The 19646-nt window shown below is 35.5% G+C and overlaps 1 protein-coding gene across 1 annotated transcript in view; it reads left to right on the top strand.

Annotated features, from left to right (window-relative positions):
- Positions 1 to 788: 788 nt before the first annotated feature.
- The window catches only part of kif7 (kinesin family member 7), a 53323-nt gene continuing 34465 nt past the window's right edge, over positions 789 to 19646 (top strand). The window contains exons 1-6 of the mRNA XM_056461055.1: positions 789 to 860; positions 4554 to 4944; positions 8109 to 8309; positions 12717 to 13104; positions 15434 to 15974; positions 16167 to 16304. Coding sequence (XP_056317030.1) covers positions 4617 to 4944; positions 8109 to 8309; positions 12717 to 13104; positions 15434 to 15974; positions 16167 to 16304 — 1596 coding nt within the window. The 5' untranslated portion in view covers positions 789 to 860; positions 4554 to 4616. The remainder of the gene's footprint in view (positions 861 to 4553; positions 4945 to 8108; positions 8310 to 12716; positions 13105 to 15433; positions 15975 to 16166; positions 16305 to 19646) is intronic.

Genomic DNA, 19646 nt, shown 5'->3' with positions numbered 1-19646 from the left:
TTTATATAATAAGTAAAGCGTTAAGTTCCTTTTGAGTTACTTTAGCGTTACTTTTTATTACCAGGCTGAGGCTTTATCTCTTTCAGAACTTGTTTTTTTTTTTCTTTCTTTTTTAATAGAAGAGTTCTGCACTTAACAATGCACTGTATAATCTACACCTACATTTGCCTTTAAAAACACATCAAAATATAAAATTTTTGGATAATGTTATCTGATAACTTCCTGACCCCAGAGCTATACATGCCGTATATACAGACTATTGAAAGTTTAAAGCAATGTGTTTCTATTTTTGAATTATTTGTCTTAAGTAAAACACTGTCCATTGAGATGCTCCCCTTTTCCTTTTCTTTAGTGCATTCGAGATAATTCTCTCATTGACTGTGTGATTCATTGTGACAACTTTGATTTTAATTCAGCAATTTAAAAAAAAGCTAAATAACTAAACTAAAAAGTAACTCACATTACATTTTCAAAAAAGTAACTCACATATTATTACTTATTTTTTGAAAAAGTAGTGCGTTACTTTACTCGTTACTTTGAAAAGTAATATTATTACGTAACTTGCGTTACTTGTAATGCATTACCCCCAACACTCATAATATAAAAGAGATTCAACATTGAACGGAATTTCAGCGAGGAAAACAATAAATCTAGGTAAATTTACATTGTTAGACAAAAACAAGTTAACAATAAGATCGAGAGCATGATCAATACCAGAAAAGTAAGAGATTTTACTCAGGCATTCTGGGAGGCGACTGAATGACATCACCGCATCCTCTGGTCTGGATCCAGGGAATGGGATCTGGGAATGAGAATGGGATGTGCCCCGCGGACGCAGATTTATGGACTCGGAAACAACAGTAAGTTACAAAGTTATCAAAAGCCGCCCAAAAACTTTGCATGACAGAAGCAGCTAGAGTTCTTAAGCATCAGCGTTGGCTTTTGTTTGCCAAACTTACGCTTACGTGTTTTTCCTGAGTTTGTGTACGGTCGAGCGTTAAAGACATTTAACTTTTAATGAGTTTTTGCTAGCGGCTAATCTTTGTAGCGGTTCGGCTAATCTGACTTTAGAGGAAAAGTTAAACGCATTTATTTGCTGTTATAAACTTTTAGAGACTGTCTGCGTCTCGCCATTGTTGTCATTTGTTGCGCTGGGATGTGTTTTGGGAGCACTTGCACTTAATTGACTTGCAAAGTTAACTTGTTTAACTAGTTGGAGGTGGATGAGAGATTGGGATAAAGTTGGTTTTATATTCACACATTCTGGTTTTCCTTTGATAATATAATTTCAGTAAAGTATTGTTTAAAATTCTAAATAGTTAATGACTGCTAATATGATTTCCCTATTAAAGTACAACGTTGTTTACAGAGAGTTAAATAGTGCTAACGTTAATGTTGTTTCGAAGTCATATTTACATGCTATTTCTGACCGAATGTTTAAAGTAGCATGGTACTAAACGAATATGTGGACATAAAATCAACTTATAGAGCTAAAGTTGGTTTTACATTCGTTCATTTGTGAACAGTGACATCTTATGAGACGGTATTTATGTTGTTTACCACACCACTTTTAATATTGGCATATAAGTAGCCTATGACTTTAAAACAATTAAATTGACTGTGGACAATGCTGTACTTTGATAGTCATTGGCTGCTAATATGATGTCACTATTTAGCATTCACAAAGAATGCTTTTCTGAAATTACATTGTTAAAGGAAAGCCAGATTGTGCGAATATAAACCCAACTTTACCACAATAACCAATATTACCTTAATGCTGAGTGGAAAGTTGCTGTTAAATAGTGCTAATTTTGTTCTTAAGTCATATTTACATGATATTTCAAACCGAATATTCAAAGTACCACGGTAAACTGTATAGGGAGCGTGTCACTGTTAAAAAATGAACGAATGTGCGAATATAAAACCAACTTTACCTCAATTGCTGAGAGTAAACATTGCTAGTTTATGCTTTACATTTAACGTAGCTTGTAATATTGAATCATGTTTGTGTTTTATTGTCTTTTGGTAATTGGTTTATTGCCTCAGAATATGTACTTGTTGTCTCGTATTTTGTCATTTTTGGCTCATATAGTAGTTTTGTTGTCACATGGTTTATGATGGTTAGCATAAGGTGTTCAGATTTACTTTTGTTTGTTTGTTTTTAGTCAAATAACAGTCAAAGCCACTTAAAGCTTTAAGATGCAAACTCAAATAATTATAAGCAAATTCCATTTAGGTTAGTTAAATTGTATCTTAAAGTAGTTAAGTCAATTCAACATTTATTAAATATTAATTTTAAAATTGACAAAACGCTTAAACCCCAGATGTTTACCATATATTTTTGCACATTATTGTCCACTTCACAGCAGTTGTCATTCTGTTTTGTTGTTTGTTTTTGTTGATATATCAATAAAAAGTTTCTGTTAACTGCAAATTATTTACTGGCTCTGGATGATATTGGGATATCAAACATTGCGATATTTTGTTATTCTGCAATAAATATATATATATATATATATATATATATATATATATATATATATATATATATATATATATATAGAGAGAGAGAGAGAGAGAGAGAGAGAGAGAGAGAGAGAGAGAGAGAGAGAGAGAGAGAGAGAGAGAGAGAGAGAGAGAGAGAGAGAGATAAATACAATCTCACCCGGTAACAATGCATAATTTTAGATTGTTTAGGATGATTCTGTAGGGCATCTGCATAAAATCTAATAAATACAATAAAGAAAAGGATACAGTTGAACTAAACAGTGTTTTATTGTTAACATTATTCAGGTACAGTAAATGAATAATTAACAAAAACTAAAGTTACAAATGGTACAATTTCTTATGCATGAATGCTTTTAAAATCATTATACAATCACAGGACTAAAAAACACATGAAAATGATAAATCATAATAGAGACTAGGGCTGCTCGATTATGGGATAAATCATAAGCACGATTATTATGGTCATAATTGTGATCACGATTATCAGTTGAAGTCAAAATTATTCCCCCTGCTGTGAATTTATTTTTTTTAAAAGATATTTCCCGAATAATGTTTAACAGAGCAAGGACTTTTTCACAGTATTTCCTATAATATTCTTTTTTTTGGAGAAAATCTTATTTGTTTTATTTTAGCTAGAATAAAAAGCAAGTTCAAATATTTTGAAACCTATTTTAAGGTCAATATTATTAGCCCCCTTAAGAAATATATGTATATTTGATTGTTTACAGCAGAGTTTCCCAACCCTGTTCCTGAAGGCACACCAACAGTACACATTTTCATTCTCTCCCTAATCAAACACACCTGAAACAACTCATCAGAACATTAGAAGAGACTCCAAAACCTAAAGTTAATGGGTCAGATGAGGGAGATATCCAAAACATGAACTGTTGGTGTGCCTCCAGGAACAGGGTTGGGAAACACTGGTTTACAGAACAAACTACTGTTATACAATGACTTGCCTAAGTACCCTAATTGAACCTTTGAATTTCAATTTAATCAAAATGCTTATATCTTTAAAAATATCTAGTCAAATATTATTTACTGTGATCATGGCAAAGATAATTGAAATCAGTTATTAGAAATGAGTTCTAATGAAAACTCTTATGTTTAGAAATGTGCTGAAAAAAAATCTTTCCGTTAAACAGAAATTGGGTGGAAAGGGTCGCTAATAATTCAGGAGGGCTAATAATTCTGACTTCAACTGATCATATACAGTTATTTTCCTCCCTGTAAATAATGAAAGGGAAATAAATACAATAGAATAAAAATATGAAGCAAACTGTGCTTAAGCATCTTAACTGTAAGAAAAACACTTTAATTATAGCTACAAAAGTCCTTCAGTCAGAAGCAGTGAGGGATTTTCTTCTTTTGTTGTTTGATTAATGATAAAAAACAGTCGGCAGCAGGAATATTGCGCGCTGTCACTTTAAGAGCAGTGCAGTTCTGATTAATGGTTTCACTTTCACGTGTCTTTTGATTCTCAACTCGTTTGTTTATTACATAAATGAGGATTAATATGAATAATCACCGTGTTTTGACACAAGTTTGCATGTATTTGAACATTAAAGCGCTCCACATTAAAATGACTTAAGATGTGCGTGCTCTGCTCGTCTCTGAGGCTCAGCACACACACACAACAGCATGCGATCTCTGTCACGCTTTTAAAAACATGATTGATTCGAAAGTACATCGATGAATGATACGCATCCTATGCTCCAATCGTTACATTACAGTCTGCTTTAAGTCATTTTCACAGTGCAACTGAGCTTTGCAGAGCATCAAATGTGTACAACTGGAAAGGGGGCGGTATATAATGCAATAATCCTTTATCTCAGGTAATGTTTATAATCATTAGAAGCCAAAATCAAACTGAATTTTCGATTAATTGCACAGCCCTAATAAAGACTCAGCATTGCATGTCCTGCGATGGGACTATTGCGGATGATCACGTTGCGATATCGATGCTGAAATGATATATTGTGCCCCACTCTATGTGTATGTGCTCTATTCTCTGTTACTCCATAACTATTTATTATTTACTTCAGTGTCCATAGGAAGCATTACCACAGACCCACAGAAGTAATGAGCGACCGCTAATCAGCTCAGCGATGTCTCCAAAAGGAGTCAGCCACAGTAAAGTGGAGGAAAGTGCCGTACAGGTGGCCGTCCGCGTGCGTCCGCTGCTTCCCAAAGAGATTTTGCACAGCCATGAGAGCTGCATAACTTCAGACCCAGAGGAGCGGAGGGTCACCCTGGGCAATGACCGACATTTCCACTGTGACTTTGTGTTTGAGGACAGCTCTACCCAGGAGGAGGTGTACACTAACTGCGTTCAACCACTCATCGAGGCCTTCTTTCATGGATTCAATGCCACAGTTTTTGCCTATGGGCAGACAGGCTCGGGCAAAACCTACACCATTGGGGAAGCCAGCATTTGTGAGTATTTTAAATAGATGTCAAATTATGTTTTGGGGGTAAAACGTTAGGCGTAATTTGCAAACATTTGTTAACATGAACTTTATTATCAAAGGTCCCGTGAATTTAAAATAATGTTTTTTTAGATGTTAGCAAGAGTATTGTAAAGCACTGCACCTGACAAACGACAAGTGACAGACTGGAAGCCATTCATTTTCAATGGAGAGTAGTTCCGATTATCTTCGTATGTGAAAAATTCGGATCTGATTTGAGCTGTGGATCCGTTAAAACATTTGAACTTCTGCGACTAGCCTGTATATGATCGGATGTGATGTATTTCAGTGTTGTCCAAGCTGGTCCATGTGCACAAGATGACAATTGGTACACTGAAAATAATTATTCAAATATGATTCCTTGGATTTATACAATTTTTTTACGTTAAGGGGTTGTGAACAATTTATTGGTGTTGAATTTAAACAACCAAATTAAGTTGAACATTGTTAAATTTAATTTGTTTGTTTAAATTCAACACAAATAAATTGTTTGCAACAGTTTTGCATGCAACACTTCTTTCAGTGTAGTTTTTTTTTTACTTTTTACTACGAATCAGAAAAAAAGTCTATGTTAAAAATATATATATTTCTATTTGTATATATTTTTTACATTGTCTCCACTTTTCCTCCGAATTTTTTAGGGGTGTATGGATTTCTAGTATTCATTCATTCAACCATGGTGAATGCACAGAGAATAAAGGCTCTTACTTTTGCACTTGCACTTTTTACACTCTTGTGCGACTGTGACCTGTGCGATTCACGATGTGAATCATGCATAAAATATAATAAACTTCTTAAAAGCATAGATACAGTTGAAGTCAGAAGTCTACAGTTGAAGTCTTTGAATTATTTTGTCTTTTTAAAATATTTCCTAAATAATGTTTAACAGAGCAAGGAAATTTTTACAGTATGTCTGATAATATTTTTTCTTCTGGAGAAAGTCTTATTGGTTTTATTACGGCTAGAATAAAAGCAGTTTTTAATTTTTTCAAAACCATTTTAAGGTCAATATTATTAGACTCTTTAAGCTATACTTTTTTTTCGATATTCCACAGAACAAACCATCATTATACAATAACTTGCCTAATTACCCTAACCTGCCTAGTTAACCTAATTAACCTAGTTAAGCCTTTAAATGTCACTTTAAGCTGTATACAAGTGTCTTGAAAATATCTAGTAAAATGTTATTTACTGTCATCATGGCAAAGGTAAAATAAATCAGTGATTAGAAATGAGTTATTAAAACTATTGTGTTTAGAAATGTGCTGAGAAAATCTTCTCTCTGTTAAACAGAAATTATGGGAAAAATAAACGGGGAGCTAATAATTCAGGGGGGCTAATAATTCTGACTTCAACTGTAAATACAATAAAGCAAAGATAAGAAAATGAAATTTACATTGCTTTAAAGTTTTCTGGGCGGCCAAACAGTATTCAAGCGCAGAAATTGAATAATCATATGTAAAAACACTTCATTGCAAATAGTTAAATAAAATAAATCTGTATTACAAAAGGTAGTTTCTTGTGTCTGAATGCAGTCACAGATTTGAAAAACACATGCAGATGATAAACTTTTATTATGGTTAAACTCCACAGATCTCATGTTTTTAAAATATCTCTTCCTCAAATATAGTCCAAGCATACACTCACCGGCCACTTTATTAGGTACAGCTGTCCAACTGCTCGTTACCGCAAATTTCTAATCAGCCAATCACATGGCAGCAACTCGAGCCATGTAGACATGGTCAAGACGATCTTCTGCAGTTCAAACCGAGCATCAGAATGGGGAAGAAAGGTGATTTAAGACACTTTGATCATGGCATGGTTGTTGGTGCCAGACAGGCTGGTCTGAGTATTTCAGAAACTGCTGATCTACTAGGATTTTCATGTACAACCATCTCTAGGGTTTATATCCAGTGATAGCCAGTAAGCGGCAGTACTGTGGGCGAAAATGCCTTTTTGATGCCAGAGGTCAGAGTACAATGGCTAGACTGGTTTGAGCTTAAAGAAAGGCATCTCTAAATGCACAACACGTCCAACCTTGAGGTGGATGGACTACAACAGCAGAAGACCACACCGGGTTCCACTCCTGGCTACAATTCACACAGGCTTACCAAAATTGGACAAGAGAAGATTGGAAAAACGTTGCCTGGTCTGATGAGTCTCGATTTCTACTGTGACGTTCGGATATTAGGGTCAAAATTTGGCATCAACAACATGAAAGTGTGTTTTCTTGGCACACTTTGGGCTCATTAGTACCAATTGAGCATTGTGTCAATGCCACAGCCTACCTGAATATTGTTGCTGACCATGTCCATTCCTTTATGACCACCATCTTCTGATGGGTACTTCTAGCAGGATAACGCGCCGCCATCTCATAAAGTCCGAATCATCTCAGACTGGACTCTGTACTCAAATGGCCTACACAGTCACTCAACCCAATAGAGCACCTTTGGGATGTGGTTGGAACGGGAGATTCACATCATGGATGTGCAGCCGACAAATCTGCAGCAACTGTGTGATGCTATCATGTCAATATGGACCAAAATCTCTGGGGAATATTTCCAGTGTTTGTTGAATCCATGAAGATTTAAGGCAGTTATGAAAGCAAAAGGGGGTCCAACCAGGTACTAGTAAGATGTACCTAATAAAGTGGACGGTGAGTGTTTAAGCTCAATATTGCATATCCTTCAATGTGACCATTGCAGGGACGCACATTGCGGTATCGGTGCTGAAACAATATATTGTGCAGCCCTATTAGAAAGACAAACATTGCACTTTTACATATTGAAAAAAAAACATCATGTAAAAATGCAACGTTTGTCTTTCATTAAAAGTATTTTCAGTATCGTGACAGTTCCTTTGTTTTGTAAACAAATGAAAAGCATGTCTAAGTTCAGTTCCTCACAACATATTATTATAGGGGTCTTCATCTCGAGCAGACATGATTCACAAGGCTAGGAAAGGCTTTGTCTGTGTCTTGTTAAAACGAGTTTGCACGTTCATGCTGCCAGCAACACCTCCCCCGGTTCAGTTGCCATCCTTCCACTCGCAATCTGAGATCTTGCTTTTTCTTTTTTGCATTCTGCCTCATAGAGTTATTCATTAACGTGATGTTTGCTTTTTTGGCTGCAGCCGCTTTTAGGGATGATGAACAGGGCATCATTCCCAGAGCTGTGGCCGAGATCTTCAAACTGTTGGACGAGAATGACCTCATTGACTTCTCAGTCAGGGTGTCGTACATGGAGGTTTACAAAGAGGTCTTCAGAGACCTTTTGGAAGTTGAGACGGCCAGTAAAGACATACATATTCGAGAGGACGAAAGGGGGAATGTAGGTAAGTTTGTGGAGAAAATAGATGCAAGAGCCTCTCAGTTGAAAGCAGTTGAAATTATTACTGTACTATTAAAAACTCAGTTTGAAATTTTATTCATTTTTTCATTTTTTGATATTATGTTTATATTTTCCCTCATGCACACCAAGACTATTCAATGTACATAATGAGCATATAATTATTGGTACTATTTGAATTAACTATTTTCTGTTTTGGTATACACTACCGGTCAAAAGTTTGGGGTCAATTTTTTTTTTTCATGTTTTCTTTTTTTTTTTTTTTTCTTTAAGATTTTTTTTTTCTGTTCACCAAGTTGCCATTTATTAAATATAAAAAAGGTTAAATTGTTAAATATTTATTCAAATTTTAAATAACTCCTTTCTTATTGCATGTAGTTTCAAATGAAATTATTAGTCCAGTCAATATTGCTTTTATTACTATTACCATTAATAATAATAATAATAATAACAATAATAATAACAATAATAATAAAAATAATGAATATTAGAGTGATTTCTGAAGGATCATGTGACTCTGAAGACTGGAGTAATGAAGCTGAAAATTCATCTTTAAAATCACTGCAATAAATGATTAAATTAAATGATAAACTACTTTTGAACAGTTATTTGATAGTGCAATAACATTTCACAGTTTTACAAGTTTTACTGTATATTTGATTAAATAAATGCATCCTTGGTGAGCAGGAGAAGCTGATTTTAAAACATTTAAAAATCCTACTGACCCTAAACTTTAGACTGGTAGTGTATATTAGTGCATATTAGTGTAGATCTAAAAATGTAAATGAATCTGGTGCTGGGCAAGCTAAAGCTAAATGACTTTAGTCTTGATTGTTATTATATGTTACAAAATGTAAAGGTACAAATGGAATCAAACATGTAATTTGTCAAAAATGTCAAACGGATAAAATGTGTCGTGTAAAAGAAGAAATAAGTTGAAGTAATAGACGAATGATGTATGTGGTAATGGGGTGGGAAAATAATAAGCTTGTGCTTCATCCCACTCCATTTTCGACCATGTTGAAGTGTATTTTTTTGTTAAAGATAGTTTATGTATGATATTTCTGTTAAATAAATAAATAAATAAATAAAATAAAATTCTTTATTATTTTTATAAATTTTGAAAACATTTCTACTGTCTTATATTTTTGTGGAAACTATGACACTTCTTTTGGCAAAAATCTTTGATGAATCGAAAGTTTAAAAAAATCATAATAAAATAATAATATGAAAGAAAATCACCCTAAATGTTTGAACGACAGTGTATAGATTTTCAAATTAAAGTAAGTCATTGCTTGTAGACTTGTGAACCTACACTGGTCTTACGGTTCGGTAACGATTATTATGCCATCGTATTGGTTCAATTCGATATCTCAGTGCATCACAGTGCATTGACGATGCTTTCCATACACAATTTAATATTTTACTTTACAGCACAAGAAAAATGTAATTTAAAAAAGTAAAAAAAAGTTAAAAGTTTACTAAATTGTTTAATCATATAATGAAATTATATTTTGGATCTTAATGAAATCATTTAAATGATTTAAACAATTATTTTTGTTTACATATAAGTTTTATATTTCTGTAACATTTAGCTAGTTTTGGATTTGTTTTTTCCTGCATAATTCATGCTGCTTCTAAGTTTAAAAAACTTTTTAAATGGAAGCATCTATTATTTATTATTATCAATTTTGAAAACAGTTTCACGATCTTATGTTTTTGTTGAAACTGTGATGCTTTTTTGCCCGAAATCTTTAATGAATAGAAAGAAGAAGAAAAAAAACAGCATTTTGTAATTCTCTTCTGACATTATAAATTTCTTTACTATGACTTTAGATCAAAATTAACATCTTTATTGAATGGAAAATAATAGTATAAAAGGTAATCACCATAAATGTTCGAACGACAGTGTATATGTATTTTCAAAATTAACTATGCCATTGATTGCCTGATTGGCTATTTACTAAATTATGTTTAATCATATATGATGAAATAATTAAATAATATTTTTAATCTCAACAAAATCATTTAAACGAGAGTTTATTGAATTATTATTATTATTATTATTTTAATCTATGACTTGTATATAAATTCTATATTTTTGTAACATTTCAATGACATTTAGCTTGTTTTGGATTTTTTTTTTTCTGCATAATTAATGCTACTCATAAGTCAACAAAGACTGTCTTAAAAGAAGCATTTCTTTATTATTATCAATTTAAAAACAGTTTCACAGCCTTATATTTTTGTGGAAACTATGATGCTTTTTTTGGCAGAACTTTTTTGATTAATAGAAAGTAAAAAAATAAACTGTATTTTGTAAGTCTATTCCTACATTATAAACTCCTTTACTGTGACTTTAGATAAAATGATCATCCTTATTGAATGAAAATAATAATATAAAGGAAATCACTCTAAATGTTTTAACGACAGTATATTTTCAAATTAACCTAAGCCATTGGTTGTCTCATTGGCTAGTTCAGGTGCAGTTCACTGTCAGAATGCAGTTGTTTTGTTTGTTGATGATTGCCAGGCCTTGTTCAGTTTCCTCTTCTTCCTTGTCTTTGGCTAAGCAGAACCTCAGTTTTTAGCACTAGAAAGTTTTGAATCTGGTAATCATGGAACATTATTTCTTGCACATGACCACACAGAACAAAATTGTAAGCATCCAAAGACTTGTAGGCCTTTAACTTCTCTCTTGTAAAACCCCTTGGAGTTTCAGTGAGATAATTGTATATTTCAGGCTAGATGCTTGGCCATTTCGTCTTATCCAATATCCATTGGAAAGTTACTATCGCAAATGGACCTGTCAGATGTACGCCGCTAACTTTATCGGTAATTTTGCAGAATAACTGTGCTTATTCAATTCAATTCATCTTTATTTCTATAGCGTTTTACAATGTAGATTGTGTAAAACCAGCTTCACATAGAAGATCATAGCAAATTGAAACTGTCAGTCCAGTTTTCAGAGTTGAAGTTCAGTTTAGCTCAGTTCAGTGGTGTTTAATATTCACTGCTGAGAGTCCAAACACTGAAGAGCAAATCCATCGCTGCTCAGCTCTACAGGTCCCGAGGTAGGGACAGCGGCGAGGAAAAACTTCACCAATTGGCGAAAGTGAAGAATAAAAAAAAAACTAGAGAAACCAGGCTCAGTTGGGCACGATCATTTCTCCTATGGCCAAACATCTTGTGCAGAGCTGCACTCTAGGCGCCAGGGGCTGGATGACAAGCTGTGATAATACGCTGAAAGCATTATGTAAATAATATATATAATACGAAATCAATATAACTTATTTCTAATACAACAACAAACTCTGTACCGCATTGGTCTTTCCCTCTCTGTAAATGCTAGCGCTCCTGGGTTTTTTTTTGCAACCTCGCTACGCGCACATCCTGAATGTTTACAAACTGGTAATTCGCCTTTAGGTGAATTGGGTAAGCTAAATTGTCCTTATTGTATGTGTGTGAATGAGTGTATGGGTGTTTCCCAGTGATGAGTTCCAGCTGGAAGGGCATCCGCTGTGTAAAATATATGCTGGTTAATAAATTAATAAGATTAATAAAGGGACTAAGCTGAAAAATATAATGAATGAAGGAAATCTTTGGAAATGGGGGAATATTTAGATAGGCCAAAGCAGTGTCTTTTTGTTTATTAAAGTTTTTTAAAATTTTTTACTTTAATATTCTTCTTTTTATGGACTAAAAAAGACGTGTTTTTCTAGACTGTGAATTTAAAAAATGCCCATCTAGAGTAGTTGCCTAATCTAGTTGACAAATACACTTTATTAAACGTGTAAACGAAGACCACCTTCATTCATTCATTTTCTTTCGGCTTAGTCCCTTAGTTATCAGGGGTCACCACAGGGGAATGAATCGTCAACTATTCCAGCATATGTTTTACCCAGCGGATGCCCTTTCAGCCGCAACCCAGAACTGAGAAACACCCATACACTCATTCACACACATACACTACGGCCAAAGTTTATTCAATTTACCTATAGCGCATGTGTTTGGACTGTGGGGGAAACTGGCGCACGTGGAGGAAATCCATGCGAACATGGGGAGAACATGCAAACTCCACACAGAAATGCCAACTGGCCCATCCGAGACTTTAACCAGTGTCCTCTTGCTGTGAGGTGACAGTGCTAACCACTGAGCCACCGTGATGCCTAGACATCACTTACATGCTATGAAATCACAGGTTACTTTGTCTGTATATATTAACTTATTGATTGTAACTTCAACTTAATTTGATTGTAATGCAATAATGTGCACCTTCTGTAAAGCTGCTTTGAAACAATAATTATTGTAAAAAGTGCTATACAAATAAACTTGAATTGAATCATCAGGAAGTCTTTCAGCAATCAGTGACTTCTTGTGTGTTTCCCCACAGTGCTTTGTGGTGTAAAGGAATGTGAAGTGGAGGGACTTGACGAGGTGCTGAGTCTCTTAGAGTCAGGAAAGACGGCCCGTCACACAGGGGCCACCCAGATGAATCCGCACTCCAGTCGCTCTCACACCATCTTCACTATGCTGATGGAGCAGCGGCGCGGAGGCTCTCGAGCAGCGAACGGCTCCGTGCAGATCCTCTCATCCAAATTTCATTTTGTGGACCTGGCGGGATCAGAGCGCATCCTGAAAACCGGCAACACCGGTGAACGGCTCAAGGAGAGCATTCAGATCAACAGTGGACTTCTTGCTCTCGGAAATGTCATTGGAGCGCTTGGGGACCCCAAAAGAAAAGGCACCCATATCCCATACAGGGATTCAAAAATCACCAGGTACAAATGATTTTATTGTACAGTTGAAGTCAGAATTATTAGCCGCCTGTAAATTCTTTCCCCAAGTTTTATTGAAAGAGGTGGTCCAGAATGTAATTTTAAGGCTTGGTTGTGTTTATAAGATGCAAAGCAATGTGTGCTCATGCTTCACTTGAAGGAAATCATGTTAATATTTCATAAATCTCACTTTGATTATATACAGCTACTCAGCTAACATGAAAACGACTGATGTATTTCCTAGTTCCTCTGAAAGGCCCGCCCTCAAGGGGTTCTGATTGGTCATCTGTCATAATGTGCTGCGATTCGCGGATCAACTCCATGTCTCACCCGTACAAGCACGCGCTTTTCTGCTGTGTAAGCAGTCAGTCATCATCATGCCCGCTCTCTAAAATAAAATCTGACTAGTGTCTGTAAAGAGTTAAAATGGGGTGCGGCTCCTTTAAGAGAGATTGCCATTGTGTGTGCGTGCGTGTGTGTCTATGTGTGTGCATGTGTATGAACTGTCTGTAGACGCGTATAACACAAGAAGCGCAATTTGTTGCTAAACCATTAGTGGTGCCAAACAGCATTTCCCGTTGTTTACACCTTTGCTACAACATACCGTTAAGGCTAGACACTGTACATGTCATAATCAATTTTAACAAATAAAAAATCACAGGCTACAGCTTCTGCTTGTTGAGCTGCTACTTCTTTGAGGAGATTTTAACCGAATCCAGAACTGAACTGGGAGAGATTCTGGAAGCTGTGTTTTGTCAAATCATGCTTGCTATGTATTTTATAATCCTCTGGAACATAATTAATATTGAACTGTAAGCACTTCTGTCTATGTGTCGTGTCCTTTGGAAGCCCAAATACAGAAACAGAAGAAGCCCTGTGGAAATAGCAGCGTTTGGATGGCATTTCAGCTTTTTCCTCTTGAAACACCCCTTAACTGCGCAGTGTGTGTGCGCGGTAAAAGTACGTTTGTGATCTCACTGGCCCGGAAGTATTTTTTTGTAGTCCCCAAAATTCGTTCATTGTAGGCTTTGCTTAGCTAACTCTGTAAAAACCAAGGTCTCCCTTTGCATTGAACTTTGAGCGTCTTACATTCAGAGATGCTGTTTATGTTCACACAGCTACATTACACATCAACTAAAGTTTAAAATATGATATCGTAGTGGACCACCCCTTTAATGGAAAGATTTTTTTTCAATGCGTTTCTAAACATGATAGTTTTAATAACTCATTTCTAATAACTGATTTCATTTATGTTTGTCGTGATGACGGCACATAATATTTTACTTGATATTTTTCAACATACTAGTATTCAGCTTAAAGTGACATTTAAAGGCTTAACTAGGTTAACTAGGCAAGTCATTGTATAACAATCATGTGTTCTGTGGACATTCAAAAGCAAATATTGCTTGAAGGGGCTAATAATTTTGTTTAAAAAAAAGTTTTTATTCTAGCTGAAATAAAACAAATAAGACATTCTTCAGAAGAAAAAATATTGTAGGAAATATTGTGAAAAAATTCCTTGCTCTGTTAAACATCACTTGGATAATATTTGAAAAAGAAATATTCCTGAGCGCTGCATTTCACGTTTAAGATGCATTCTGTGTGAATGTCTCGCACAAATGCTCCCAAATATATTTTGAGGTTGCATAGATAAAAATTCGGGCGCATATGCGACCAAAACAGTTGCAATTTCGAGCCTTGAAAAGGTTTTTTTTTTTTCAAGCCATGTTGGTTTGTTGTGTGAGAATGCTATTTTGCTGCTGCTCAACTTCTGAATCTCTGATTAAAACACTGACCATGATATTTTCAGTATGGTGTGGTTTTAGGAGGTTGGCATATAAAGTATAGGAAATAATTACTGAAGTACTGAGAGTTTCCTCGGCTGTGTTTTGGATTGTCATTGTCTTGCTGAAATCTCCACCCTCGTTTCATCTTCATCATCCTGATAATGTAGATGTTATCCTGAAGCAGCTGATATTCATTTACAATGACGAAGGGCAGGGCGTTGCTGAAGAACTAATGAGAAATTTCAGCTGCTGTCTGGGCTTTCACTGCCTTTCTAAACCTCCCTTTCTTCATGTGTTCAATACTTTTTCCTTGCGTCATTTTATTTTGTTACGTATAACTTAATTTCTAAACTACTTAGATTCATTTACTTTTCATATATGGATTTATTTGGTTGTTGCCAACATCTGATTTACAGCACCATTATAAATAGGTTTTCTGAGAAAAATGGTGTCATGTTCAATACTTATTTCCCCCACAGTATAACATTGCATTGGCATCTCCAAAACTGCAAGCCTTTATATTGTAAATCTGTGTGTTTTGTCAGGATCTTAAAAGACTCTCTTGGAGGCAACGCCAAAACCCTGATGATTGCCTGCATTAGCCCTTCGTCCTCCGACTTTGATGAGAGCCTAAACACACTCAACTACGCCAAGAGGGCTCGTAACATACAAAACCGGGCTACAGTCAACTGCCGGGGGGAACCAGATCGCGTCGAGGGACTTGAACTCCAGATCAAAGCGCTGAGACGAGCTCTTGAAAACCGCCAGCGCTCTGAAACCCGCATTATTGCACGATCCGACCCCGAGAAGAGACTTCGGCCGTTTGAAGTGGATGTAAGAAAGCTGCAAGCTGAGAGCGCCCACTATAGGACGTGCACCGACTCTGCCTACAGGCTTTTAACAGAGCTGCAGGGTGAAGGAACTCTGAATGCAGGGCAGATCCGGCGGGTTAAAGAGTGGCTTTGTGGTGTTGAGGAGGAACGCAGCGGTTTGACCTCAGCATCAGGACTCGACAGCGGCATTGAAAGCAGCTCTACTGAGGACAGCACTGCGCTAAAAAGGGGACGAGCAGCACTGAACAACCAGGTTGGCTTCAGGCATATCCATTTTCAAATATGAATATTTTATAATCAACAATTCATCATGAAAAGCCAATTATGATCTCTAGTCAGGTCATTATTTCTAAAGCATTAATTACACATATGGGCAAATGTCATGAGGTAAACTATGCGGTTATCTGCGTAATTCTCACAGCAGTGGGATTTGTTTTTGCTGAAGGATCTTGTGAAGGAGAATTGGAGAGGAGAGCGTGAAGACTACACTTCCCAGCTGCAAGCCCAGATCCAGCAACTCGAGCAAGAAAACACTGACTTTTTAGCTGCTTTGGAAGATGCCATGGAACAGTACAAACAGCAGGTGAGGGAAGGATTTTCTGCAGCTTTAGTTTTAAAGATTTCACACTTTAGAATAATTGTCCACTAGTTAATGTATTTACTAATATTAACTAGGTATCAGTAATCTTGTATAGCATTTATTAATCATAGTTTAACGTTAACTAATGTATTGTTAAAATACAAAGTTGTGCTTGCTTGCTTAATGCACCTTGAGTTAATATGAACTAACATAAACTAACGTTATTTAACTTAAATAACATTAACAAAGATGAATAAAAACACCATATTAAATGTATTACTAATAGTTTGTTCACATTAGTACATACATTAAATAACATTAATTAATAGACCATGTGTTACCAGATTATTTATTTTTAGTTTAATTCCAGAGTTGGACATTAACACTGTTTTAAAGTCACGTAACAGATTTATATAATAGGGTGACGCGGTGGCGCAGTAGGTAGTGCTGTTGCCTCACAGCAAGAATGTCACTGGTTCGAACCTCGGCTGGGTCAGTTGGTGTTTCTGTGTGGAGTTTGCATGTTCTTCCCGCGTTCGTGTGGGTTTCCTCTGGGTTCTCTGGTTTCCCCCACAGTCCAAAGACAAGCGGTACATGTGAATTGGGTAAGCTAAATTGTCCGTAGTGTATTTGTGTGAATGAGAGTGTGTGGGTGTTTCCCAGTGATGGGTTGTGGCTGGAAGGGCATCCGCTGCTTAAAACATGTGCTGGATAAGTTGGCGGTTCATTCCACTGTGGCGACCCCAGATTAATAAAGGGACTAAGCTGAAAAGAAAATTAATAAATGTATATAATATAAAAAGAGCTTAAATGTTGCACACTTCTGTTTAAAATACTAAAATCCGATTCATATACCAATGTTGCTGTATGTTTTTAATGCTGTAAGAGTGGTAAAATAATGAAACATTTATAATGTAATGTGTATTTATATAGCGCATTTATCATTTATGGTCATACACCCTAAGCGCTTCACAATCATGAGCGGGGGTCTCTCCACACCACCACCAGTAATGCAAACTGAATTTTTTTTGCAAGATTTCAGGGTCACATTATGCTTCAAAAATCATTTTAATAAGTTAATATTCCTTTTAAATAAATATTTCCTATTATTTTAATGCATTCTTGCAAGTTTATTTATGTAGCACATTTAATACACAATGGTAATTCAAATTGATTTACATAAACAAGAATAAAAGAACCATAAAATACTAGTTTAAGAAAAAATCAAAACAACAAAGAATGAAAATCATTTAAAATGTGTTAAACAGGTTTTAAAAGAATGAAAAAAGAAAAGAAAGACACAATATTGCGATCTGTCAGACGTATCACAGTGCTCATTCAGTAAAGGCACAGCTAAACAGATGTGTTTTCAGTCTTGATTTGAATGTGCCTAATGTTGGAGCACATCTGATCATTTCTGATAGCTGATTCCAGCAGCGGGGGGCACAGTAGCTGAAGGCTAATTTACCCTGCTTTGACTGAACTGGAATTTCTAATTTCCTTGATCCTAATGATCTGATAAAAATGTTAAAATTAATAAAACGTATTACTTAATTTTAGGGGGGAAAATAGTAACCCAACACTTTTGAAGACTTTTGAAGTTATTTCATTCATTCATTTTCCTTCAGCTTAGTCCTTTTATTCATCAGTTCGTCACAGCAGAATGAACTGCCAACTTATCCAGCATGTTTTACACACCCTCTCAGCTGCAACCCAGTACTGGGAAACACCAATACACACCCATTCACACACAAACACTACGGTCAATTTAGTTTATTCAAATTCAGCTAAAGCGCATGTCTTTGGACTGTGGAGGAAACCAGAGCACCCGGAAGAAACCCTTGCCAACATGGAGAGAACACGCAAACTCCACACAGAAATGCCAACTGACCCAGGATGATGTTATATAACTAACAAATTAGGTAGTGATGGTGAATTTCACACATCTCTCTCTCTTCTGTCTTCTTTTGCGAAGTAATGGAAATGCAAATCTTATTTGCTGAAGTCGCACTGTTTTTAATTCACAAGTCTATTTGCTAATGAATCATTCTGAATCAACATCATATTTAAAAATCCTTAACCAGTAATTACAAACTGGAAATGTCATAGCAATGTGATGGAAATGCGTTTGTTAAAATGAGTGGAAACACTAATTGGTTTCTAAACATAGTGTTGGGAAATTGATTTGCTATCCCCAAAAAGCTCTCATGAGACTAGACATTGGCATATTCATTCAGCTTTTTGTCTCTTTTTGTATATTTTACAGAATATATTTTACCCACAGAAAAGCAGACAACAAAGCTAAGCAGTCAAGCGTGTAAATAGATGATTGATCTGTGCTTAACTCTGTTGTTCAACTTGGCCAGTGTATGCTTAGATTTCATTTGAACTGATTGATATTTTGCAGACATTATTACACAAACACCAGTTAAGAGAGCCAGTGTTGTGCTTGTTATTTGTGCATTAATACAATCTGTGTTTATGGCATCTATTTGGCTACACTGCAAAAAAATGCTTTTCTTAGGGTGTACTCACACTAGGCACCGTTGCCTTGAACCGTGCCCGGGCATGATTGTCCACCCTCACCTCTCCCCCTCGGCCTGCACTCGCACTGCAGTTTTTTTTCCGGGCCTAAACACGCTTACGTCATAGATGATATGATGGTTCCGTTAGGAAGAAAAGTGCTCTTGCTCCGTATAATGGAGATTGCTTTAGTCAGAAATGACAACAGATTAAGATTTAAATTAATTTCAATTTTAATGTTACTGGTTAATGCATTTACTTGACAGATTTCATTCATTAATTTTTCTTCTGCTATGTCCCAGGTTTATCAGGGGTTACCACAGTGGAATGAACCGCCACTTACTTGACAGATTTATGTATTTAAATTTAGGTGGTTTGTGTTTTATGTTTGGTAAAATAATTTCTAGTAGCATATTTAGTGATTTTTCAACTAATTACACTGTCTTGTCCCAATATGTGTGTTACTAATTAAATTAAAAATTCTTAATCAAAAAGAAGTTTAACCAAAACGTAGCAAAAATAACAGGGATTAAAAATGTAATCCCTGGTGCCCCCCACTCTCTCTCCCCAAAATATAAATCAAAACACAACCACTGAGATTTAACAAGAAAATATGATTTATTTTACAGAAATAAGGAGCAAAAATAACATCGGGAGGGGTTCAGCCAAAATAAATGACTATTAACCAAACTAACTAAATTAGAATAAACTTCCCTGGAAAGTAGATTATAAAATAAAATACAGAAAACTTACCTCCCTACTGACAAACACAGGAGAAAATGAAATAATAAACAGAAGGCACCAAACCTCCCTACCATACTC

The sequence above is a fragment of the Danio aesculapii genome, chromosome 7 (genome assembly GCF_903798145.1).
Source record: "Danio aesculapii chromosome 7, fDanAes4.1, whole genome shotgun sequence".
In the NCBI taxonomy this organism is placed as follows: domain Eukaryota; kingdom Metazoa; phylum Chordata; class Actinopteri; order Cypriniformes; family Danionidae; genus Danio; species Danio aesculapii.
The sequence above is the reverse complement of the archived record's forward strand: the minus strand, read 5'-3'. Positions and strand labels throughout refer to the sequence as shown.